Below are 27,903 nucleotides of genomic sequence, written 5' to 3' on the forward strand. Positions count from 1 at the left end.
ATGTAGCCGAATGGCACAAACGCTCACGAAACGAAACACTCGTAGATATCTATCTATCGCTCGTGCGTATTGGCGCGGCAGAGCCAGACTACCTTGCTCGGCGTTTCCGTTTCGCGTCGCAGAAATGCCATTCGGCTACGGCACCGGAAGAGATAATAGATATCACGCGATATGGAGATTCAAAAGATTTTTTTTTTTTAAATAGGTAAGTTTAATGTTTTTCTACTCAGAATCACGAGCCAAAAAACGTCCCTAATTAAATTTTTCACTTCGTTACCATTTTTTGAAAACTATATACAGCGGTTACAAAGTGGAAAGTATGAAATAGTATTTTATACAATCGTGATATAATACAAAGCTTTTCAGTCGAGTACCATGTTTAGGCCACGAAGCTTGCTGAGTGGCCTAATAGTACGGTACGAGAGTGAAAAGCTTAATTATATCACTATTGTATACAATACTTTTTCTACGAGTCATCATCTTCATCATCAATGGACGGAAATATCATCATTCATGCAAGTTAAAATTAATGTTAATAGAGTAACGTTTACCGTTGTATCAACATCGAATTACCTAGCAACCAATTGTTTTGTTTGTAATAACCGTCTCTGATTGGCCGATAACGCGATAAATAAATAAAAAATGTGTTTCAGATGCAGGAAAATTTGCCAGGTATCGCAAATTAGTATAGAAATTGTATGAAGTTCTATTTTTGAAATTATTACAGTTAACTAAAGTCAACTATAATGAGCTTATTATAATTGAGTCGGAACTGCCATAGAGTATCCAACACTGAAAAAGTTAGCACTTATAGTTTAGTATGTGGTGTCCTAATTGACAGACTACAGTCGACAAGTAGAAAAATATTTTTGGTGATTGTTTTCACGAAAATGCCTGGCTACGATTCGCTTGCGGTGATGTTGGCTAGGTACGCTGAAATGTGGACGTTTGTCAATACAAATGGTTCATAACTAAGTGGATGGTAAGTAGGCTTTGTGCAGTGTGGGTCACGGTGTGACCTGTTTAAAATGAAACTAGGTACAATGCAGGGGACTTAACTATTGTAATTTTACTTGAGTATTTTGCTAACACTGTGTTATTTTATAAAACGACCGGTTTGTAGTGCAAGCCTTTTAAACCTTGGTATCGAATCCCGGTACACACATAAAATTAAATTGTCCCAAAGGGCATTTATTTCTGTGATGAGCAGATATACTTACTTGTTTCTGAGCCGTGAATGTTTTCTGTTCTATGTATTGCGATACACTTAAAATTATTTTACATTTTAATCCGATTTTCAAGATACAAACAAATGTATCAAACGACGTGATTGTCATTACAAACGTGTCAATAGAGTGATACTTGAAAAATTTAAGGTTTTGTTTAACTAGTTATAAATAGGTATGATTTATAACATTGACCCATTTTTTTAGAACGTCGGTACATTACCCTACGGATATGAATATGTCTAGTTATCGTTAAATTCGTGTGACCTCAAAATGTTTTATTGTGAAAGAAAGTCATGTCTCGCATTGCGATACAAAATGAGCAGATTAAGGAAACTGTTTAGACATTACGAGGATCTAATTTCTATGTTTTTGTACCGCGTTGTGTTATAGGTACTGGTCTAGTATATGTTAGTACCTTAGGTACCTACATACCTGCCTGCATACTTGGTAAACTGTAAAAATCGCTCTTAATATTTATGTTCTACGACTCCTACTAGTTCTAAGTTTCTAACTTATGGTTTCTTATATACTTACTTACTTCACTGGCTCAGCGACCCAAAAAGGATCTTGGCCTCCGACACAAGAAATTGCCATTCTTTATATACCTACTTATTTACTTCACTGGCTCAGCGACCCAAAAAGGATCTTGGCCTCCGACACAAGAAATTGCCACTCTGCCCTATCCTGCGCCACTTTACGCCAGTTGGTTACACCGAGTGCAGATAGGTCTTTCAGGGTGGCTAGCCGAATGGCACAATCGCTCACGAAACGCTCACGAAACGAAGCGCTAGTAGATATCTATCTCTATCGCGCTTGCGTATTGGCGCGACAGAGCCAGCGGCGTATCGCTTTCGTTTGGCGTCGGAGAAATGCCATTCGGCTACGGGGCCAGGGTGGCTAGCCGAATGGCACAATCGCTCACGAAACGCTCACACGGGGCCTGGCCCCGTAGCCGAATGGCATTTCTCCGACGCCAAACGAAAGCGATACGCCGCTGGCTCTGTCGCGCCAATACGCAAGCGCGATAGAGATAGATATCTACTAGCGCTTCGTTTCGTGAGCGTTTCGTGAGCGATTGTGCCATTCGGCTAGCCACCCTGGGCTTCCTCGCACCAGCGATATCTGGCCCCGTAGCCGAATGGCATTTCTCCGACGCCAAACGAAAGCGATACGCCGCTGGCTCTGTCGCGCCAATACGCAAGCGCGATAGAGATAGATATCTACTAGCGCTTCGTTTCGTGAGCGTTTCGTGAGCGTTTGTGCCATTCGGCTAGCCACCCTGGGACGCCCACGCGGACTTATGATTATCGCTTTTATCTATTCCGTGTTTTCATCCTAACAACTTATAAATGCCAACTGGACCACGTGAGCGAAGCATACGCAGTTTCCATGACGAATTCAATTACATTGCACCATGTATTGTCTTTGTGTAGTGTGGTGTGTAGTGCGTGTATTAAGACCCCGACCATTTATTTAAAACCCCGACGCAAAAATGATGGGGTGTTATAAGTTTGACGTGTCTGTCTGCCTGTCTGTGTGTGTATCTGTCTGAGGCATCGTAACTCCCGAACCGATTTAGATTTAGTTTTTTTTTTGAAAGCTGAGTTAGTCGAGAGTTTTCTTAGCCATGTTTCATGAAAATCGGTCCACTATGTCGCGGTCGGGGTTTTTTTCAAAATTTTAATTTTGTGGTTAGGTTATTTGATAAACGTTTTAAAACACGTTACTCAATGACGTAAAAGTCACGTAAAATTACCTTCCTTGTATAAGTGAACAGCGCCCCCAAATGTTTAATAGCTAATCATTTAATCAAAAATGCTCCAAGGTATAGATTAACGTATTAGAAAACGTCAAAAGTCTTGGTAGACGTTCAGAAAATATTATTTAATTAATTTATTATTTATGAAAACATCGCGAGAAACTCGAGGCGCATATGCGGACTAATTCCAATAAGGGCTAGTTGCCCTTCTGGTTGGAAGGTCAGATGGAAGTCGCTTTCGTAAAATTAGTTCTACTGCCAAATCTTGGGATTAGTTGTCAAAGCGGACCTCAGGAGCCGAGCCGTGGCGAATGCCCGGATAACGCAAGGAGGATGATGATTATTTAAAATAATGTTAACTGTGTGAACCAATGGGAATCGGACTTGATTTCCACTATACAGGGTGGAAAAATCGAATGCCACATGGATGGCAACTACCTTAAATATTGTAAATAGCACATTTTGTGTAAGGGAGACTTTCCTTTGTTTTTAAAAACAATAAATTCTGCATTTAAGGATTTATGAAAAATCGCTTGCCTCAGTCGGGACTCGAACCGGTCAAATGTGACAAAAAATAACGTGCCAAATAATGTGTCAAATTTTCATGGCCTTCCGTTATTATGATTGTATTTGTTATTTAGAGAAAAATGAACCTTATCAGTAACCCTTTCAATCTGCATCATAAAATACGGCACGTTATTTTTTGTCACATTTGACCGGTTCGAGTCCCGACTGAGGCAAGCGATTTTTCATAAATCCTTAAATGCAGAATTTATTGTTTTTAAAAACAAAGGAAAGTCTCCCTTATACAAAATGTGCTATTTACAATATTTACGGCCCAGCCACGACATTGGTCTAAGCGCGACAGCGGTGAGCGGCAGCCATACGTGCGAATGAAAAGTCCCATCGCTGTGTCTCGCTCCAATATATGGCCGCCGCTCACCGCTGCCGCGCTTAGACCAATGTCGTGGCTGAGCCGTTAAGGTACTTAGTTGCCATTGATGTGGCATTCGATTTTTCCACACTGTATATTATAAAATGTTGATGAGGCAGATACGCATTCAAGTCATGTGCGTAAGGTTAAAAGTGCACATTGTCTAATTTTGCGAATTTTTCGCATGAGACAAAATCTGTGCGTTCGCGATCATAAATGTGACTAGACTGCGTAATATCTTATTATGAGAGTATTTCTTAAATATACGCTTGATCGATGTGTGTTGTGATTAAGATGATTTTGTTTTGAGTCTACGAGACATTATTGTAGTTAATAAGACTAAGTAATAAGCACATTTCTGAACAGTTCCCGAAAAACAAAACATGTGTTGTACACTTTTCGACCTTATCTGTTTAAAAATATAGAGTCGAAAATCGGCCAACCACTTTCTTGGCTGACTGTAATACCTACCTAAATGTCGCAATTTTGGAATTTAATAAATAGGAGAACAAGGTAAGTACATCGCAGGCAATCATGATCGCGCGATAAACGATAAAACGTCTGTTTTATCGTCTATCGCGCGACCATGCTTGCCTGCCTGGTTTATGAATAATAATCTAACGACAAAAATAAAATTTTGAAAAACCCCCGACCGCGACATTAGTGGACCGATTTTCATGAAACATGGCTAAGAACACTCTCGACTCAGCTTTCAAACCAAAAAAAAACTACCTAAATGGAAATCAGTTCATCCGTTCGGGAGCTACGATGCCACAGACAGACAGACACATCAAACTTATAACACCCTGTCGTTTTTGCGTCGGGGGTTAAAAATTTAAATAAATGTTCGCCTATAGTGCTTTTGTTCCATTAGATATTAAAAAGACCAGTACTACCTACTTATATCTGCCTACTTCTAGTTCACAGACGTTCATAGAGTTGCATTCAGTAAAGGATTTATTTAGTAATTCCGGCTTTAAAAGCTGTTTATTATTATATTACTAACCAACTGCGCATAAGTAAAGATATCGGCTACTACGATTAGTAGTGCGCTAGTGCCTTTTTCCTTATCTTGAAAATACCGGACGTGACGCTTAAGGTTTATAAATAGCGTCGTCCTAAAAAGGTAAAACCCCGCGAGCTAGACTTGGTTCTAAGTTCAGAGGTCGCAGGCTAAGGACCCGTTATTGATGAAAGGGAATGTGGGCCCGAGGGATTTGACTGCAACTATGTGTTATCAGGGGCGGCTCACTCCGCGATTGTATCACCGCGCTACAAGTACATGCTGGCGGCCGCGAGTTCGCGGCCTAATCAGGGGTGGCGCGCGTTCTCACGAAACGCACGTTCGCACTTTCTATTGTTACTTTACGTCGCGAGTTTTTTTAAGGTTCATATGCGATGTCCACGTGTGGAATGGCTAATAATGCATAGTCAAATAGACATCATGAATAAAATAGGACAATCTGACACGGAAAAGTTCAATAAGGCTTGTGATGCTGAAGGCTTAAACAAAAATATATAAATACTGTATATATACCTAGAAAATACCCAAGATTTGAATATATAGTACAACATTTTATCTGAGAATTAATTCGTTTTAATCCATAGGCAACCCTATCATCCGACGTTACGCACGTGCGGCTCGTTTCTTTGTTAGAATTTTGTAGGCATTTAAAAAGGCGGCATTTCGTAAACATCAAAGCAGTGGGCCTTCTGTACTTGTACTATTATATATTCTGTGGTGTTATTAGGTTAAGAAAATGTACATATCTACTGTGTGGTTACTGTGATGCTGTCTGTAAAAATATGTTCTGCTGGCTTAGGCCAGGCAGGATTCGATCGGTGATTTGCGTCTACGATATTAATATCGTAGACGCTAAACGCCTATCGAATCGCAGTCTGGCTCTGTCACGCCAATATGGAGAGCGGTAGAGATAAATAGCTACGTCAAAGATATCATCGTAAGCGTTTGTGCATTTGGCTGCGTAGCGCATCCACCAATAGGTAGTAGTTTTTTTTTCACGATGATATTGTCACCTCCATCAGACCTTGGCCAGTATGACCATCTAATAAATGTTTGACATTCGTGATCTTCGCGGCTGATATGTAGGTAAATGTAAGTAAGTAAGTACTGTAAGCCCCACTTTTATCTAATAGTCATACACCATCCAAGACGGAAATCATTTAACACAATAATGTAGGCTGCAAGATCTGATGAATTATACATAAACATAAATTAGCCCTACAAGAGATTGTATGAGGAAATTCGCGGTCAAAAATACCCAAGATAATAAACCATAGGCACCACGGGAAGCCATGACATCGCAATGCATTTAAGTTCACCTGTTTTTACCGTTACCGTCCCTAAAATATGGCAGCCTCGATGTCTGCATGCCTCGATTACTTTCGCGAACAGAGTTCATCCGAAATTGGTATGTGAAATGACTTATGTTATGATAAAACGAGCGTAATAGGGTACGACAAAGGATCGCAATGCACAAAAATTTGACAATAAAATTTGAGCTTTCTGTCAATATGAAAAGAGATTTATTTAAATTAATTTGTTTAAAGGATGGACGTGGTTTGGACCATTTTCTGTAAACGTTTGTGCTTATGTGAGTTTGTTCAATGGTACTCCATTGAACAAATTTCAAAATATACCTAAAGCTGACATATTTTATAAAATCCTTGGTCATTTGTGATCATTATCGGCTTAAGATGCAATGGATGGGGTCAAGATTTTTGTTTATTTATATTTTGTATTTTGTATTGACCAGAAATTGCGACAATCAAGATTAAATTATTTAATCTCATAAAATATAATGATTCTGAATTAATTCAAGAAAAGAGCGCACCTTCTCCCATTTTAAAAACCGGCTACGCACTTCCTTTGGTGATGGTGATGTAGTTCCTCTCTTTCAGTCGATGGGCGGCGGTAATAGCTTACCATCTGGCGATCAGTCTGCTCGTTTGCCGGCTAACAAGAAAAATGGATATTAAGTTATAATACCAATAGGTGCTATAGGTACCCACAGATAGATTGATTAGGGACTTTTTATTACCAATGAATACCTAATCCTGTATTAGATAATTATTAGAATTAAGTCAAGTATCAGATATTTAACGAATGCCGCAATAAAGGGAAGTCATTATTTATACTTATCTTTGCATTTAATTATCTAATCATTAGTTATTTTCAATCTAATCAATCGATAACACCTGTGTAGGTATTATCACAGAATATATAATAGTACAAGTACAGAAGGCCCACTGCTTTGATGTTTACGAAATGCCGCCTTTTTAAATGCCTACAAAATTCTAACAAAGAAACGAGCCGCACGTGCGTAACGTCGGATGATAGGGTTGCCTATGGATTAAAACGAATTAATTCTCAGATAAAATGTTGTACTATATATTCAAATCTTGGGTATTTTCTAGGTATATATACAGTATTTATATATTTTTGTTTAAGCCTTCAGCATCACAAGCCTTATTGAACTTTTCCGTGTCAGATTGTCCTATTTTATTCATGATGTCTATTTGACTATGCATTATTAGCCATTCCACACGTGGACATCGCATATGAACCTTAAAAAAACTCGCGACGTAAAGTAACAATAGAAAGTGCGAACGTGCGTTTCGTGAGAACGCGCGCCACCCCTGATTAGGACGCGAACTCGCGGCCGCCAGCATGTACTTGTAGCGCGGCGATACAATCGCGGAGTGAGCCGCCCCTGGTATTATGAAGTTTTACAGCATAACGCCAGAAAAGGATGCAAATATGGACAACAACAATCCATCTCACTCCAAATATCTTATCAAGATTTATCACCAACAAAGCAATGCTCCTTTATTCACATTATTTTTATTATTATTATTTAGCTTTGTTCTCACACATCCCATATTTATTTTGTTATATTATTTTGTTTATTATATATTGATGTGTGATCCCTTGAGGGTAAAAGCCTCCTCCATCTTCTTCCATTTGTTTTTGTTTTCCGCAATATGCTCCCAATTATTTCCTGCGGTTTCTATGATGTCATCATTCCATCTTTTTCTTTGTTTCCCTCTGTTTCTTTTTCCAAGAGGACCTTTCCATTTGGTTGCCAGAACAGTCCACCTATTATCTTTGTACCTTGCCAAATGTCCGGCCCATCTCCATTTTTGCCTTAAGCTATACTGCAGTGCGTCTGTTACTTTTGTTTGTGATCTAATAACAGTGTTTCTGACTTTATTTATTATTTTTAGGTTTATCTCCATCCCACGTTGGCAAGATAAGATTTTTCCTCGTACTTTCTCGGTGAAAACCACACGTGTATTCACATTATCAAAAGATATCAATTTATACAACAATTAGCGATACGTAATCAGTAGGTACCTAATCGCTAATTCAAAGGAGCCAGTTTACGATTGTCAACTATTTAAGCAGTTTGTAAAATGGCGGAGAAAATAAAGAAGAAACCAGCTCTGTTCTCTCTGAAGAGCTTTAGGAGTGTGAAAGATGGTAATGTGAGCCCTAAGACTCCGTCTACACCTAATGGACAGGATGTGAAGTTTTTTTCATCGAATTCAAACAAATATGCGCAAAATCTGGAGCCCCGGCCTCGAGCGTAAGTTTTTCTCTTTTTCTGAGAAGTTGCTTATTAGACTTGAGCTCATCATTCATTCTTACGCAGCGTAAGTTAGACTAGCTTAGTGATTGTCCATAATATATACTTACGTATATACACTAAATAAATGTAGCGCTAATTAGAACTATACAAATAAAAAAAACATCAAGCACTATATCCTACTTTACTCGCCTATAGCCAGGGGCGGCTCACTCCGCGATTCTATCGCCGCGCTACAATTACATGCTAGCGGCCGCGAGTTCGCGGCCTAATCAGGGGTGGCGCGCGTTCTCACGGAACGCACGTTCGCACTTTCTATTGTTACTTTACGTCGCGAGTTTTTTTTAAGGTTCATATGCGATGTCCACGTGTGGAATGGCTAATAATGCTTAGTTAAATAGACATAATGAATAAAATAGGACAATCTTACACATCATATCTTATTGATTAAGTCCCACGTAAATGTTCAATAAGGCTTGTGATGCTGAAGGCTTAAACAAAAATATATAAATACTGTATATATACCTAGAAAGTAGTCAAGACTTGAATAAATAGTATAACATTTTATCTGAGAATTAATTCGTTTTAATCCATAGGCAACCCTATCATCCGACGCTGCGCACGTGCGGCTCGTTTCTTTGTTAGAGTTTTGTAGGCATTTAAAAAGGCGGCATTTCGTGAACATCAAAGCAGTGGGCCTTCTGTACTTGTACTATTATATATTCTGTGCTATAGCGTAAATTACAGCCGAGTTCATAAATATGTGTACATTTCTTCACCTTAACTCGTTCCAATAACGTGAAAAAATGTACACATATTTATGAACTCGACTGTACATACCTACATACTGAGATGCCTAAAAAAATGTTTCATGATATTTTCCATCACCGAAAAATAACACATTCCGATCTTGAATAATTTCAGAATTACGTAAACACCTAAACAACCTACTAGCAATTTTTGCCCTGTTGCAATTCATTTCCCATTTATACTCGTGTCTACGTGTACCCCCTGGAAACCCAGTTGATCATTCTTGAGCTTAATTGACTGATATCAGATATCACACACAGGGCATCAGCAGCAGGGATCAAGGAGTTGGTCCAATGCTCGCTATGCCTGGAGGTGCTCCACAATCCGAAGATGCTGCCGTGCCAGCACACTTTCTGCATGGCTTGCTTGGCAGTGTATGCTGGAAGTACGTATACACACCACCTACTTTAAACTCTCTGACTCTTGGCCTTTCTTATGATTGCCAATGCATTGTTTTGATGGACTTGAAGACGTAGCTTTAGATGCATTCGATTCACTAAACCATTAGCAGACGTTTCTAAATGGTGCTGATGAGTTGTCCTTGACTAACGTGACATTAGCATACCTGTAGAATATTAAGACAGAAGTCTCACCTCCCAGCTTTTTCTCGTGGATTAAGCTGAAGGCAGGAAGATCCGTCTGCACTAAATTCACCCTGAAAGGAAAATGAACCTTGTATCCCTTATTCGATAGGTAACTTATATCTATTTTTCAGATTCACCTATCTTAGAGTGCCCAATCTGCCGGACAAAAATTCACGTCACCAGCCCTAACTTCATCAATGACCTTCCTTCCAACCTGTACATAGACTCGTTGCTTCAACTAGTCGGAATAAGCAATGGAAGTGAAAAGGCTGTCACTCCGCCACAAACGCCTATGGTACCAGGAATGCAGAGTGTGGAACTGTACGCCGCTGGAGTGAGGTGTTTTCAGTGTCAGACTATGTGTGATAGCGTTGATACCACCGCGTGTGAGCACTGCAAGCTGGTAAGTGTAATTATTAGACTTATTAATTATAATATTAATTATCACTGCTTCGTGAATCTAGCTGAAAATGGAAGTGTGAATGCTGATACTCTTCCACAAAGGCGTTTGGTGGCTTTGGTGCCAGGGATGAAGACGATGAAGTGCCCAAAGTACCCAAACTCCCCAAGACCGGAGTAAATGGAGAAATATGATTCGATGATGTAAAGAAGAGAGAGTAGAATTAACTTCCGGATCTGCGACTGAGTCTCGCACGGCAAACTTTTTTTGATATAAACAGTTTTATATTTGTTGAAAAATCTTATCATTCGGTAGGTAGGCGTCCTGTAATTAAAAAGCTATCACTAGATAGTCTGCAGTGATGTCTCCTACAAAATCTATTTGATAACAAACCTATTACAGATAATACATTAATAGGTAAAATGTATGGTCTGTTTAAAAGACGCAGTTAGGTCCAGTAGGTACCTGATTAAAATTGAATTAGGTGCCTATGTTTAATTTATTATATCTACACCGTGGACCTGAACAACCAGAAAGATTTTAACAGTGTATTCCTAATCGTGTAGCTCTAAACTTTTCTGGATAAGTATCGCCTAGTTTCAGAGTTATTACCAATTGAAAAAAAAATCTTATTGTTACTCAAAATGCCTTTTGACCTTTTTAACGGCTTTGATGTCAAAAATCGAAAATTAAAAGCTTTCAAAAATGAGGTTTTTAGACAGAAAAACGTTAAAGTTCATTTTAAGCGCCAAATTTTTTAAATTACAAAGTATTAAGTTACTGTTTTCCTACATGTAGGTAAGTAGTGTAGCATAGCCCACTTTAAAACTGCGATAAGGTGTTTTCCTTGCCAGTTAAGTACAGGTTTCATGCTATCTGGGTCCTGGTTCGTAAGTATTTCCATATCAACCTGCTTTTATAGCATGTCATTTGAATCCTCAAACCTACAAGTAAATATCTACCGATAATTTATTTACTAGGTAGGTACGTAATATACCTACAGATTTAGCTGACCTACACACAAATTACAAACATTGGTGAAAGAAAATGTGCACAACTTAATTGTAGTCTAAAATATACATCGTGTGCGTGATTTATAAATATGATTGGTGATGATGATATGATACGAATAAATCAAAACATAAGAAATGTTTGCCTTAGTTAATAAGCGAATAAACCATTTAAAAAAATATATAAGTCCTACTTATTTACGTATGGAGAATAGTAGATGAATTTAAAGATTTATGAATTCAATGCTTACTAAGAGGATTAAATTAGGGTTCAATAATATGTCAATCCAGCTACGTACTGTAAGAGAGACGGCCTATCGGTGAAGGGCATCCATTAAACCAATTCAAATGGGAAACTATTTTTTTTATTCCATGGGATCTAAATTACAACAACTACTCCCAATCGCTGCTTCTATTGGAATGCCCCGTCAAGCGCTCGTTCTCCTTGACGTTTTGGTCCAAGAGCTGGCAGGATTTTGGAGTAGGTCCTTGAGGCAACCTGGAAAGGTGCTCAGATGCTTCTCTGATCATAGCCAACATCAGGTCTGCAAGTCTGGCAGCTGGGGAGCGGGGCTTTATCGAGCTATGAATTTTTAAAGATTTAATTTTTTGAGGCCCAAAAAAGGTGTTTGAGGCAACCTGGAATTATTAAAAAGTGAAAATAGAGTTCCTCAGAAGTCGCATAGTATTTATGCCAGATCATTTGGCCGGGTCCTTCACCGTGCCAGAACGGTACAAAGTGGTAAAAAAAAATTCCAAAAAAGGTTCTTGAGGCAGTCTGTCATTTTTACCAGTGAAAGATGAGGGTCTAAATAGCCATGGAAAAATAATGCCATGACATGAGGTGGGGTCCGTACCCTGCCATTCGATCTTGAAAGTCAATTTTTTAGTTTTTCGTAAATAACTCGTAAACGGTGGCTCACAGCAAAAAAATATGTTAAACAGAAAATATCTACATAAAATTTCCTACAAGAAAGGTTATGTACGTTTTTTCGATAGGATCAATATATAAATGGATAATTTAGTAAGAAAGTTTTTTTTAATCGATTACATGCTCCGTTTTTCGTCAATACCTCGTAAACGGTGGCCCACAGCAAAAAAATATGTTAAACAGAAAATATCTACATACAATTTCCTATAAGAAAGGTTATATAACTTTTTTCGCTAGGATCAATTTTTTAGTTGGAAAGTATTTTTAAATAGATATTTGGGCCGTTTTTTGTTGATAACTCAAAAACGGTGGCTCACAGCCAAAAATAATGTTAGACAGAATTAATCTACATAATATTTCCTACAAGAAAGGTTCTATACGTTTTTTCGCTAGAATCAATATTTTAGTTGGAAAGTATTTTTAAATACATTTCATGGGCAGTTTTTTGTTAATAACTCGAATTCGGTGGCTCACAGCCAAAAATAATGTTAAACAGAATTAATCTACATAATATTTCCCACAAGAAAGGTTCTATAACATTTTTCGCTAGAATCAATATTTTAGTTGGAAAGTATTTTTAAATAGATTACATGGGCCGTTTTTTGTTAATAACTCGAAATCGGTGGCTCACAGCCAAAACTAATGTTACACAAAATTAATCTACATAATATTTCCTACAAGAAGGGTTCTATAACATTTTTCGCTAGAATCAATATTTTAGGTGGAAATTATTTTTAAATAGATTTCATGGGCCGTTTTTTGTTAATAACTCGAAATCGGTGGCTCACAGCCAAAACTAATGTTACACAGAATTAATCTTCATAATATTTCCTACAAGAAAGGTTCTATAATATTTTTCGCTAGGATCAATATTTTAGTTGGGAAGTATTTTTAAATAGATTTCATGGGCCGTTTTTTGTAAATACCTCGTAAACGGTGGCCAACAGCTAAATAAAATGTTCTCGAGAAAAAAATCTACATAAGATTTCCTACAAGAAAGGTTCTATACGTTTTTTCGCTAGAATCAATATTTTAGTTGGAAAGTATTTTTAAATGGGCCGCTTTTTGTTGATAACTCAAAAACGGTGGCTCACAGCAAAAATAATGGTATACAGAATTAGTCGTCATAATATTTCCTACAAGAAAGGTTCTATAAGATTTTTCGCTAGGATCAATATTTTAGTTGGAAAATATTTTTAAATAGATTTCATGGGCCGTTTTTTGTAAATACCTCGTAAACGGTGGCCCACAGCTAAATAAAATGTTCACGAGAATAAAATCTACATAAAATTTCCTATAAGAAAGGTTCTATACGTTTTTTCGCTAGGATCAATATTTTAGTTGGAAAGTATTTTGAAATAGATTACATGGGCCGCTTTTTGTTAATAACATCAAAAACGGTGCCCCATTACCAGAAATAATATTAAACAGAAATAATCTATATAATATTTGCTACAAGAAACGTTATGTATGATTTTTCGTTAGGATCAATATTTTAGTAGGACAGTATTTTAAATAGATTACACGAGCCGTTTTTTGCAAATAACTCGAAAACGGTGGTCCACAGCTAAATCAATCTTCAACGGGAATAACAAACATAAAATTTGCTACAATAAAAGTTTTGTACGTTTTTTCGCTAGGATCTATTGATCCTAAAATTGATAATGATAACGTTAAAAAATATTATTATATTTAAATAGATTTATTTATTTATTTACACAAAGAAAATTACACAGTATGACAGTATACAAAACTAAAGCACCGTGAATTTTAAATAAACATTACAACAAGTAACACAAAATTAAATATTAAATAAACAGCAAAATCAAAACATTACATACCATAACATAACTAAAAAATAACAGATGAAGGCCTAGCATCCAATCCCACACAAAACCTCATGCATTCGTCACGTATAAACGCCCTTAAAACTCATTCACTATTTGCAGTGCACGAACTAGCGGTTACTTGCGGCAAAACACGGTTCGAGCGGCCGGCACCGCCAGTAGGGGTTATATGCTTTTCGTGAATGTAGGCATCACGAAAAGCATATTTCGTCACAGAGGGAACAAATAGACGGACCAGCTGGGATACTAAAACCGGGCAATCTGACTCCCCCTTCAAAATACCACATGCAACAGACATCAGCGCGACATTACGCCTAACTTCTAACGAGAAGAAACCCAACGTCCCCAAAAGGAATTTTGTTGGGTACAAGAATCGGTAATACCCGTACATTTTTTTATAAAAGAAACGCAAAAATGTTTTTTTGGACCTTTTCGAGCAGCAGGATGTAGGGCGCTTCATGGGGATTCCAAACGGCTGAGGCTGTCTCAAGCTTACTTCTCATGAGGGCTTGTCAAATTCTTTGGCGTTGCGGACAACAAACCCAAGCCTGCGGTAACAGTCTGCAGCAAGCATTGTCATGTGCTCATGAAAGTTAAGGTGGGAATCTAAAACAACCCCCAAGTCCCGTATCAATGTGACACGGGCGATGGGTTTCCACCCCAGGAGATACTGCCTACACAGGGGACTACGCGCTTTACAAAAAGTAATAACCGCACAGTTGTCAACATTGAACTGAAGTTTCAGAAGTTTGTTTACAAGACTCAATTCATAAACCCGATCAATATCACTTTGACATTGTAAGTCAGAATCTTCCTGGACCCTGTAAATTAGTTTCAGGTCGTCAGCATAGAGTAGGCATTGCGCATGCTTAGGCACCAAGGCCAGATCATTGACCATAACACCAAAGAGCATAGGACCCAGAATAGAGCCCTGACTGACCCCGGAACGGGTGGGGTAGGCACTCGACACAAAGCATCCGTGCTGCACATATTGCCGTCTATCACGTAGATAACTAGCAAAAAGGCAAAACAGTTTAGGCGAGAAACCAATGCTGCATAATTTGCTTAAGAGTACGTCGTTATCTACGCGATCAAAGGCTTTTTTTAAATCAAAGTACAGCACGTCCACCTGCATCCCTCTATCTAAGTAGCGCGAAACGGAATCAACCAAGGTTAAGAGGCCTTATTCCTAAAGAAGAGCGTTTTTTGCAAAATGTAACATTTTTCATTCAAAACTATAAAGAAACTATACTTAAGTGATTATTAAAAAACTGATAATGTTCCTAAAAGAACATATCTTAAGCTAGTTAATCATAATATAATATTTTAAAATATGTCTTTTTATACTTAAAACAAATCAGTTTTTTCGGTAGACGTTTTCAAATTTCGTAGTGGGATCACTCGTTTAGAATCGTGATTGTGCTGTTAAATATGTTATTTGGGGTAATAAATAATCACAATCCTATTTGTTATATCCAGCACGGGAAGCATGGTCGCGCGATAAACGATAAAATATCAGGCCGTCCGGATATCGCACTTACAAATAGTGCGATAGGGACGGCCTGCTATTTTATCGTCTATCGCGCGACCATGCTCCCCGTGCTGTACGAGGTAATCATAGTTTGACATTTTAAGATTTATTTGAAATGGTGGATTTAATAAATAACCTTCCGTATCTTCCCCATTTTTTCGATAAAAAGAGGTTTACATTATGTATTTTTCCTGGGATTCCTGCATTTATTGTAACTCTTAAATAATATTATCCTAAACTAGAACTTCTTGTTGACATATAAAAAAAAATTATACATATAGGACATACCTTTCTGTCGACAGACATTTTTTTAAAGCACCTAAAATTCGAATAAAATACACTGTGTTGATACGGGCCCGCTCAGTCTGCGCCGAGCGCTCGTAGGTCGTAGACAACGGACTTGCGTTCGATCGTCCTGCTGTATACTGCTACTTAACAAATCTTGATCCCGTGGGTGGCAAACAGGCATACGGTCTTATATATAGCTGCAACCCCACTGATTTCTAACCTCTCCCTATATCTGGAGAACGGCTAAACCGATTTCGACGGTCGAAGTGTCTTTGTATAGAGGGAGCGGGGAGACGTGTGGGAAAAATATGGAATCAGGTCTGCGACTCTTGGGTCAAAAAATGTTGGACGGCCTGGCTAAACGGGGGGAGATATTGGGGGGGTGCTCGACCAAATGTCATAGAGGACCCTGGGCAGTTTTAGAGGCCGCCATTTTTTTTTCAAAATGGCCGACTTGTTTTTTGTCGATTTTTCAAGTTTATCCTAGAGTGCTCAAATTTTGGTCATAGAATCTCTCTAGGGTCTAGATTAGAATGATATAAAAAAAATTTGAAAAATGCTACAAATGGGAAAAAAATTCCACTTTTTTTGTATGGCAACTTTTAAACCGTAAGAGATAGCCGGGGGGTGCTCGATCAAATGTCATACAGGAGCCCGAGTAGAAAAAAGTTGCATCAAAAAAATTCAAAATGGCCGACTTTTTTTTTCAAGTTGGTCCGAGCGCGCTGAAATTTTGCATGCGGAGAGGTATGGGCCCCTAGAATACAAATGTCAAAAAAAATTTTTCGAAAATCCAAGATGGCCGCCGTTATGGCAAAATAATTTTTTCAAGTATTTTCGCGAGCCCGAAGGGCGAGCTTCAGGGTGGGAGGCCGAAGGCCGACCCCGCGGAGGGCCGCAGGAACGGAGCTCACCTTTAGACTTCACCTTCACGGGCCAAATCAAAGTAATTTCACTGCGGGCATAAAGTGCTCCCATACAATTTCTTTACAAAAGTGTCTTAAACAAGCGTAACCGGCGGGCCGAAGGCCCAACGGTGGAGCTTCGGAGCCGAGCGAAGGCCGAAGGCCGAGCTCCGCATAGGGCCTAAGGCCCGGAGCGTCCCTGATGGACTCGCCGGCGGTCCGGGAAGTTGGAAAAATACTTTCCAACTAAAATATTGATCCTAGCGAAAAATATTAAAGAACCTTTCTTGTAGGAAATATTATGAAGATTAATTCTGTGAAACATTAGTTTTGGCTGTGAGCCACCGATTTCGAGTTATTAACAAAAAACGGCCCATGAAATCTATTCAAAAATACTTTCCAACTAAAATATTGATTCTAGCGAAAAATGTTATAGAACCTTTCTTGTAGGAAATATTATTTAGATTAATTCTGTATAACATTATTTTTGGCTGTGAGCCACCGATTTCGAGTTATTAACAGAAAACTGCCCATGAAATCTATTTAAAAATACTTTCCAACTAAAATATTGATCCTAGCGAAAAATCTTATAGAACCTTTCTTGTAGAAAATATTATGTAGATTAATTCTGTCTAACATTATTTTTGGCTGTGAGCCACCGTTTTTGAGTTATCAACAAAAAACGGCTCAAATATCTATTTAAAAGTACTTTCCAACTAAAAAATTGATCCTAGCGAAAAAAGTTATATAACCTTTCTTATAGGAAATTGTATGTAGATATTTTCTGTTTAACATATTTTTTTGCTGTGGGCCACCGTTTACGAGGTATTGACGAAAAACGGAGCATGTAATCGATTAAAAAAAACTTTCTTACTAAATTATCCATGTATATATTGATCCTATCGAAAAAACGTACATAACCTTTCTTGTAGGAAATTTTATGTAGATATTTTCTGTTTAACATATTTATTTGCTGTGGGCCACCGTTTGCGAGTTATTTACGAAAAACTAAAAAAATGACTTTCAAGATCGAATGGCAGGGTACGGACCCCACCTCATGTCATGGCATTATTTTTCCATGGCTATTTAGACCCTCATCTTTCACTGGTAAAAATGACAGACTGCCTCAAGAACCTTTTTTGGAATTTTTTTTTTTACCACTTTGTACCGTTCTGGCACGGTGAAGGACCCGGCCAAATGATCTGGCATAAATACTATGCGACTTCTGAGGAACTCTATTTTCACTTTTTAATAATTCCAGGTTGCCTCAAACACCTTTTTTGGGCCTCAAAAAATTGAATCTTTAAAAATTCATAGCTCGATAAAGCCCCGCTGCCAGACTTGCAGACCTGATGTTGGCTATGATCAGAGAAGCATCTGAGCACCTTTCCAGGTTGCCTCAAGGACCTACTCCAAAATCCTGCCAGCTCTCCGTCTATTTATATATTACACTGATTTAAACTTTCACGATTATTACACATAATTATTTTTAAAATCGGGACTTAATCGCGTATAACTACATATTAACAAGTCTGCCGTGGCTGAACATTTGTTAGAGTCAGGGCCAAACCACTGGATCGAACTACATGACCCTAAAGTCCTTTCCACGGAACGCCATTTCTACAGTAGAAAAGTGCGTGAAGCCATTGAAATCAAAAAACATCGCAATTTCAATCGGGACGAAGGTTTTAGGATGTCATCCACATGGAATCCTGTCATTAATAAGTGTAAGCCGAAAATAATATCGACAGTTGTTAAATCGAATATCGTCAGTGTTGTATGTCGACAGAGTAACATCCCTAGTGCGCAAACAGTTCAAGTTGATAATCAAAATCAAGTGCGGGTAGTTCGAAAAACTCGCGCGGCTGTCAGAAGGTGTTGATGTCATTTCAAGCCAGTCTTCTCCGAGACCACGGGGACAACGCCGTCCTTGAAACGTTGGAGGTCAGTTTAATATGTAGTTATACGCGATTAAGTCCCGATTTTAAAAATAATTATGCGTTTATATATTATTCTAAATTCAAATGTTGTAAAAGGTTTCATTCCGTATATATGAAACCTCTTACAGCATAGGTACCTAGATAAAGAGTATGGGAATTATGTTACTTACCATTTTTGTTGTCTCCAGAATTTCTGCCGTGTCTGTTGGTCTCAGCATTTGGATGACATGCGGACCCAAGTTGAATCTATTCTCAAGCAGCTGGAAGCGGCTTCTGAAAGGATGGAACATAAAGTGGAATATTACAAGGTAAATTATAAGTTAAATATATGTCCCATTCACCATTCATACTAATTTAGGTTCAGTAATTTCACATCCTCCGAAGTTCGAGGATGAACTCCAATTAATAATTGGGTATGTTGTTGTACCTCACTGTATAGTGCGCGGTAAACTTTTAGACCATGTGACCTTACCTGCGCAGAAGTGATTTTTCTTATTAAGTAGGTAGCTTTTTGCTCGTATGTGTACGATGCGCGAACCGCCGCGTCTAATGGTCTAAAAGTCTGCCGCGCACTGTACTTACATATTTATTCCAAGCACGTCGTGGAAATATTTAATATCTACTAACACAAATTAGAAACTATTACTCTCATTATGCCTCCTGTTTAATTATTCATTTTGTCAAGGACCGCTGTGAACGCGTAACTGAACAAATAGTCATCACTGCGGACGAAAAAATAGATGCGATCATCGAAAGTAAAGACAAGTTACTCAAGGAAGCTTCAGAACTTCAAAAATGTGGGGAAATGTCAGCTTTAGCTCTTAAGAGCTCTTTGAGGGAGGCCCGGGAAGTAGCGAAGAGAACTATGTCACTAAAGGAGCATGTCGAGGAAAAAACGAAGGTTTGTTGACCCTTCTACGTTATTATCTTATTACGCTCAACCTGTTTCGCGGTATCAAGTCGTTTAATACCGCTTACCGAGCGAATCATGGGCAGACTTGTAGTATAGCTATAAGATCCTTAATAACAATGCGTACTCAAGAGGTTCCAAAAATACTGGTTTATTTGAGGCGTTGCGTTCGGTATGTGTTTTGAATGTAGCTAGGTACCCTATGTTGCTAAAGAACAACTGAGAAAAATACTGATATAACGACTTTTCTTACGTAGCTAATTGATAAAGTTACCAACACACTTTAAAACCCTTTTAACTCTTGTTTGTTTCTCAGGTAACCACCTACATGAACCTGCACCATAATGCCGTCCAGCTTCTGTCTGACGTTTCCAAATGGGACTCAGAGCGATTCGTTTTCGACAAGGAGAACTTCCGCATAGAAATGGATTCGGCTACTCCGCTGGAAGCTGAGTCTGATGACCCGGTGCCCACGGCTGGTCGGCAGAACGATCCGTTGGAAAGTGAAGAGAGCTTGGTGTTACATTACAGGTAAATGGTAACAAGAAACGCATAGAGGTAGACTCCCATAGATTCTGCAGTAACTCCTGTTGGGTCGCATCAAGTGACTCGTGAAAGAGTAGAACGAATCTTTGGAAAGTGAGGAGAGTACAGGTAAATGACAAGGAGAACGTATCGAGATGGATTCAGCTACTCCACCGGAAGCTGAATCAGATGACCCGATGCCCACAGCTGGTCGGCAGAACGACCCGTTGTAGAGTAAAGAGAGCTTGGCGTTACACTACAGGTAAATGAGAAAGAGAACTTCCCTTCAAACTGGACTCAGCAACTCCTGTCTGCGGCAGGAAGTTTCGTTGGAATATGAAGAGAGCTTGGCATTATAAGAACTGATGGTCTCTAAGCAGACTAAAAAAAACTCAGAGCATAATAAAAGAAAAAGCGACGTGTTTAATGCATAGCATCCAATCAGAAATTCGCATTAAAAGCCTGATGGCTAGTTAACCTAAAGCCTAAAGGTTAGCTGACGCATAGAAACGTAGACAAATGAAAATTTTACAACCCTTTAAATGGTTAACGCTCGGTTTTAGGTTGGGGTGTAGGAAAGGGTGGCCGTACCTGGGACTTAGAAAAATTTTGACCAAAATTTTTTTTATTTATTTTCCATTGTAATCATATTTTATATGTCGAAAAAACCATATTATTTCAAATAAACTTTTTTCTACGAGCCACCATTACGAAGTTATCACAGTATGAAGGGCGCAGGACTTTTGATGTATGTGGTGTCATTATGACACTTATATTTTATGATGCTATCGTCTAGAAGACGTTAAAATATGCATGTTTTGTATGGGCAACTTTTCTGTAAACTTGTTTTTTTTTTTTGAAAATTTCGATAAGATATTAAGGAAAAATGTATGGAAAATTTTAAGATAGCACTTTTTTCAATCAAAGTTGTGTCATTATAACATGTTTTTTTATTTGTATACTGTAGAATAAAATATAATAAACATATTTTGTATGGTACAAAACTCTCTGTGAACAATATATTTCGAACTATAAATATTTCAAAAATGTATTCGGAGCACACGTCCGCTCTCCGTGCCGGCCTCGCGCGGTGTGCCGGCGCGACCGATTACTTTATGTCGTAAACTTTTTGAAGGGCCGGAACCGAGTTGATGTAGGTCCGCGAAATACGGCGAGTTTTGTCTATAATTTCGTAAGATTTTTAGGCGCTTTTCGTTGGATGTTGAGGTATTGTTGTTGGTTATTGTTATTGTTGGTTGTTATTGTTGGTTGTTATTGTTGTTGGTTATTGTTATTTTAGTTATTTATTGTTATTGTTTTAGTTAGGTATTGTTGGTTAATTTAATATCTATTATTATTTATTATGTTACCTCTCGAGGTTATTTTGGCGAGGAATTTTTCTTTATGGAATTATGCAGCCACTATCCCAAATGAGGACGCCGCGGTGGAGGCTGCTCAGGAATGGCTGTTATTGCCAAAAAATCCTCCGCGGTGTCCCAAATGTAGGACTCTTATGAAAAAAGACATAATAAAAGTGTCATACAAGTTGGGCTACAGGTGGCACTGTTTCAGAAAATCATGTAGGACAACTGTATCGCCGACAAAAAATACTTTCTTTGAAAGGAGTAAGGTCAGCGTCTTAAAGACTCTGCGGCTTGCGATGCACTTCTTTCGTAATGACAAGGTGACGCAAGCCGCGAAAGACGCTGGCGTTACCAGAAAGACGGCGATACAGATGTATCATTTTCTTAGAGAGGTTTGCGAGGTGGCAGAGGCCCACGGCCGCAAACCAATTGGTGGCCCGGAGGACGTTGTAGAGGTGGACGAAAGTCACCTCTACACAAATAAGTATCACAGGGGACGGCTGCTAAAGCGCCAAACTTGGACCTTTGGGTGTGTCAGCCGTCTCACCAAACGGGTCCATGTAGAACTGATACGGGACAAGTCTCGGCTGACGCTGGACCCCATTATACAGGCAGCGGTGCAGGAAGACTCATATATTATGTCTGATATGCACCGCTCCTATACTGGGGTCCATCTCAGGCTAGGGATGCGCGGCCATTCTGTGGTCAATCACAGTTTAGAATATGTGGCGGGGACTGTTGATATTGCCGCGCATCCCAGTCTCGGTTTACCAATTCCGGGGTCAACCAATGTGCGGGTGAAGGTGCACACCAACACCATCGAACGGCAATGGCTAGAGCTGAAGCGCCATTGCCGTTCATGCCGGAGTGATAAGAGACTGAAGTGGTACATGGGGAAGTACATGTACCGTCAGAACATCCTCCGGCGGTGTGCATCAGATGCAGCGAGATTCCGTCGGTTTCTCGCTGACATCCACCGCGTTTACCCCGGAATCGGTAAACATGGGCTGAAGCTTCGGAATTGCCGTTGTAGGCCCGGTTGCCCGTTTAGATAGTAAATCGCGGGCAGCAGTAAATTACTGAAACAAAAGTGCCAAAAAAACAAATTAAACAAAAACGAACAAAAATAAATCACAAAAAACAAACAAAAACAACAAAAAAAACAAAAAACTAAAAAAAAACGAACAAAAAAAACTAGAAACTAAAAAAAATAAACAAAAACCACAAAAAACAAATTCTGATGAACGGAATTGTAATTATCATAAATTTTATTTGCCATGCCATATGATTTACCGTGCATCATTTTCTACAAAAACCGAATCAGAGCACCCCACTTTCCACGTGGTCTTGTCTGTCCTAACCCTAGAGTGTATATAAAATAAAGCGAAGGCGCGTAGGGGAGCCGAGTGAAGTGACCGTGCTCTGGCACGCAAGGGCGAAAGGGCTGCTAGCCGAAGCGCCGAAGCCCACAGAAAACTAGAGTCGCCTCCTCCCCCCCTCTTTTGATACAATGACTTAATTTTATTATTATCTCTGCCATTAGTAGTAACCCCGCGAATGTATATAAAAAATTATTGTCAACTGAACCTCTGCGTTCATAATTTTACGGATTTATTTTCGTTAAATTATAATATAATGGCGAGAATCCGTTAAATTGTAAAACGAAATTTAACCAAAATAGTTTCAAATTTTGTAACGGGGCCCCAGAGTAAGGTTAGGTTAGGTTGGTTAGGTTTCTTCCAAAATGCGCGAAGCGCATAACCACCCAGAATAGAAGCCCCCGCGCAGCGGGGGCTTCGTCGACCCTGTCACGGAATTTACTATCGGGTTCTATTGACAATTTTCCGATAGATTACAATCTGACTAGTAAAATTATAATCTAACGGTTTTTACAATCTTGCGGTGACATATATATTTCATTCATCCAAAATAGGTGTTATAATGACACCGTTCAGCGTGAAAATTTTCTAAGTGTTGAAATTTATAAAACTTTGTGTCGCTATATTTCGGCCATTTCTCAATTTAGAGAAAAAAAGTTCCAGTAAAAGATGCTTATTTTTACATATTCTTTAATGTTCTGATCAAAAAAGTAGTAAAAACGAGCAAAAAAAAAATTAAAATTTTTCTAAGTCCTATATATGGGCCACCCTTTGCTACACTCTGACCCGGTTTTACAATCCAACACTGTAAATATCAAATTTAAATATTCAAGGGTCTCAAGAAAATGTAGGTACACTATTATTCGGGGAATAGTGTACTCACAGTGTACTGTTTCCACTGCCTATCAATTGCTGCTGCATTGTGCAATTTTGCTGCCATGTTCTTGCAAATTTCTTAAAGTCCTTCGTTCCCGATAAACGCGACGTGCATTTTTAGAACGCGACTAACTTTATATTGTAGGCACAAACATAACCTGGCGCCACCGGAACGTTCAGAACTACACATACACAAAACAAGCCCAAAAATGATGGCTATCAAAATATATAATAAACTTAGTGACGATATTAAAACTCAGACATCACACAAACAATTTAATAACGAATTGAAGAATTTATTACTAAGTAGGTAAGTGCTACTATAAACTTAATGATTTTTTGGATGAAAAGAATGATGATAATGAATGCTATTAGTTTTAGTTCAAATTTACACACGCCAATTTAATTAATATAATTTTAATCTTATTTTTATTTTCTTACCCTCTTAATTGAATATTCTGTGACATATTATCTATTTTGGTATACGTAGCAACTTCAAGTGACATTAATAATTTTAATTTTTTTTTGACATACCTACCTTTATGTCCTATTTCATTGTTTCCTATTATATACTTTTACATAATTACCTTGTTAAATTCAATATTATAATATTATAATCGATTCAATACCTAGCATAATTTAGATTTAAGACTTGCTGTACCCTGTCAGGGTCCATGTGAAACCAATATAAATATGTAACACCTAGATGTAACCATGGATGCAATAAAGAAATTATGAAATTATTTAATTATACCTACTTGGAAAAATGTGTCTCGTACGATCCCTAGAGGTAAAATGATTCACCGTCGTCTCCCAACAACTACGGATGCCACCTTGTATAATATGTATGTATCTGAATATGCAACGATCATGAGTACATAGGTAACAATTATTTGTATAGTAGATACGTAAGATGACATGTAATTATATATTATCAATTAATTATGAGTATGAGTATGAAATGATGCTTTACGAGCATTTTGGAAAACATAGGTAATTATAGTATTAGAATGAATAGATGCCAATTTAATTTTCTAAGGTCCACTTGCACCAACCACTTAACTCAGGGCTGGGTTGTCATCTGTCAAATTCCATAATATATAAAATGGTGGGTTAACCGTCCATTTTCGTTGGTGCAAGTGGCCCTAAGCGCCTTCGTTTGTTTGCCATTCCTTAGTTTTAGTACCTATTTGCTATTGTGTTTTTGAAAGGCTTCCACTAGGTATTTAGAGGTATGATTTCTGTCATCCGTAGCTTTCCTTGTCCTCGCAAAGTCCTAGGAAAGTCCGCTTACATCTTAAATAAATATTAAACTAACTACATAACTGTTGATGGAATGGTGGCCGTAAGAAGTGCCTAGTATCCGTTGGCTTTTTGGATGGACGACATTCGGAATATAACGGGTCACTTCTTGGTGCGACTAGCTCAGGACTAGGAAAAGCGACGTAGGTACTGGAAGAGAGATATATGCTCAGCAGTGGGCGATAAAGACCTAACATGATGATTGCCTTTTGCAGATCCCGTAACTTCACCCCCCACTACGTCTGGCGTAAAACCGCGCGTCCCTGCGGCGTGGGCATCAGTCCATGGAACAACTATCTTTACGTGTGTGGCATGGATACCCATAGCGTGTTAGTTGTGGAACGAACCCAGGCCAAGATAGTCACCAGGCTGACGTGTGAAGAAATGTTGTGCCCGGTGCATATTGCCTTTATGAAGAGCTTGGGAGAAATTTATGTCACAGGTAATCTTTGAATCTCCTCCTCCTTCGAATCTTTGAATTCATAGTGTAAGTTCTTGGAACAATTAATCGTATGTTGGACAATTGGGCACTTATCAGTTGCAAATTGATCGTCAAGCGGAGTCAACAACGACAGCAACTAGATTGACTTGCGAAGATATGATGCTGTGTCACGGGCTGACAGGAGAGTTATGTAACATGTAATTTTGAGGAATAGGTATCTCGGTCAGTTTTTAGGTTATTTATATGTATTAGACTTGTTGTAAGTAATATTATCCGATATTACAATTGTTGCAAATGTTGCAATGACTCACCCCAAAATATTTCTTTACTTACCTAAATATGTTTAACCCAGATATGTACGAGCATGCTATTGGATTAGCAACAAGAATATGAGGAATACTCACAAGACTTCATGTTTTTCAGACAAATGGAAGCACTGTGTCCATGTGTTCACGAAAGAGAGAGAATACGCCCGCTCCATCGGTCAGAAGGGCAGTCGGGTTGGCATGTTCCGGTCTCCTGAAGGCATTGCAGCCGACAACGCCAGTCAGCTGCTATATGTGGTGGACACTGGAAACGATCGAGTTCAGGTAGTTATTGGTCACTTTTACCAGATAGGTGTTACTATCAGGTTATGGTTTCCTAGTCTCTCGATGATGTGGCTGCTGACAACGCCAGTCAGATGCTGTATGTGTTGGAAACTAGGAACACACTCGCGACTCGACCTCTGATGAGGCACGTCATCTCATTGTCGTCGTCATCTTTGTAGCGGCTCTTTCTGAAATCTATTTCAAAAACTTCAAAAGATCACTGCTTTGATCGTAGGTACGTATAAATTTCATGAAATTGCATCATTAACTTGTTTCTTTACCAGATCCTGCAACCCGACGGAAAATTCGTCGATCAAATCGGCGTCACGACCAAGCTCCAAACTGTCTACACGACCAAAAACTTGGAGACGAAAGAATTTACAGTCACAGAGTTGAACGCACCAACTAGCGTCGCTGTCACCAGCGACCGAGTTGTCGTACTAGACAGCGGGAATAAACGAGTCAAAGTTTATAATAAAGCTGATAAGAGTAAGATCAAAGAATTCGGTTCAGTCGGGCAAAGAAAAGGGCAATTCCGACATCCTGAAGTCTTAGCTGTGGATCCTATGGGTTTCATTCTTGTAGGGGACTCTGGGAACTGTAGAGTGCAGGTGTTTAAGCAGAATGGTCAGCTGGTGAGGGCTTTTGGTGGATTGGGTACGGATGCGGGGAAGTTCGGATGGATTTCTGGGATCACAGTTAGTAAACAGTTGGATATTATCGTTAGTGATACGAAGAATCATAGCGTCAATTTTATTTAACTCTAGCGCTGTTGTAGCGTATATATTCACGATGCCAACAATGCGATACTAATATCAGATTATTCAGATTTGTAGGTATACTCACTCCGCTCAGAAATTCTACAAAGGAAGAGATTCACTTCTTCTGCTCTGCCGAGAATGTAAGTGATGTTGATTGATGAGATTGTAAATGATGATCTTGAAACCCCACCGAAACGCCTCAGAAATGTAGTCTGGCTCTGTCGCGCCAATACGCAAGAGCAATAGAGATAGATAGCTACGAAAGAGATATTATCGTGAGCGTTTCGTAAGCGTTTGTGCATTCGGCTGCCCACACTGGTACGACGGTCTTTTCCACATTGAACTTACATAATACTCATTATTGTGCTCCCAGCCTACATGAGAAGGAGGCAACTAGTTGCTAAAGTGAGATAGCGATATCTCACCGTCATAGATAGTTTTTGTTGTAGGATTGAAGTAAAAACTTGCCTTGTGTATAACAATTTTTATTTCATATGGAAACGTGTAGATACAGAAAATAAATTTGCATTAATCTTAAAAATAATGTTTAATAAGTGGGATTGGATGCATTTAGTAAATGATATTTTGATGTTGGTCATAGAAAAAATAATATTTTTACTTACTATCAATTAATACAATTGACTAAAAGAACTATTACCACTAAAAAGACTTAAAATAGATGCACTGAGAAACAAAATCACAGAGATTCGACTTACAATTAAATTATCCATAATTTAGGCCCTAGGGCTTAAACGATACATTTTTAACATGACTAAATATAATTCTACTATAATAATATTTGAGGGTACTTCCAGATATACCTGAGTCAAAATTATGTATTTGGTGAAGTGATAATAAAATAGAATGATGCTGCCTTCCCACCCAAAGCAGATGATTGATTGATTGATTATAATATTATTATTATATTCCCAGTATTTATTTTCTATCTTAGGCTAGGCTGTTTATAATATGGATA

The 27,903-nt window shown here is 38.6% G+C and overlaps 2 protein-coding genes across 4 annotated transcripts in view; one reads left to right on the forward strand and one right to left on the reverse strand.

The window, feature by feature from the left end:
• Positions 1-19,032, reverse strand: part of LOC125234687 — a 43,952-nt gene extending 24,920 nt beyond the window's left edge. The window contains exons 1-2 of one of the 3 annotated variants that reach the window (XM_048141031.1): positions 18,949-19,012; positions 9,936-9,997 (exon numbers count right to left, since the gene is read on the reverse strand). In XM_048141031.1, the coding sequence (XP_047996988.1) occupies positions 9,936-9,997; positions 18,949-18,996 (110 nt within the window). In that variant the 5' untranslated portion in view covers positions 18,997-19,012. Of the gene's footprint in view, positions 1-6,777; positions 6,797-9,935; positions 9,998-18,948 lie in introns of those variants that run through there. The other 2 variants (XM_048141033.1, XM_048141034.1) reach the window with 2 other exon arrangements.
• On the forward strand, positions 7,675-27,826 carry LOC125234686 (RING finger protein nhl-1-like). The gene is made up of 9 exons (XM_048141030.1): positions 7,675-8,532; positions 9,603-9,727; positions 10,058-10,329; positions 18,967-19,086; positions 19,464-19,679; positions 20,005-20,219; positions 25,350-25,576; positions 26,000-26,166; positions 26,451-27,826. The coding sequence occupies exons 1-9, from the start codon at positions 8,360-8,362 to the stop codon at positions 26,925-26,927; spliced, it is 1,992 nt and encodes a 663-aa protein (XP_047996987.1). The 5' UTR covers positions 7,675-8,359; the 3' UTR covers positions 26,928-27,826.
• The last annotated feature ends 77 nt before the right edge of the window (positions 27,827-27,903 follow it).

The sequence above is a fragment of the Leguminivora glycinivorella genome, chromosome 16 (assembly GCF_023078275.1).
Source record: "Leguminivora glycinivorella isolate SPB_JAAS2020 chromosome 16, LegGlyc_1.1, whole genome shotgun sequence".
Taxonomy (NCBI): domain Eukaryota; kingdom Metazoa; phylum Arthropoda; class Insecta; order Lepidoptera; family Tortricidae; genus Leguminivora; species Leguminivora glycinivorella.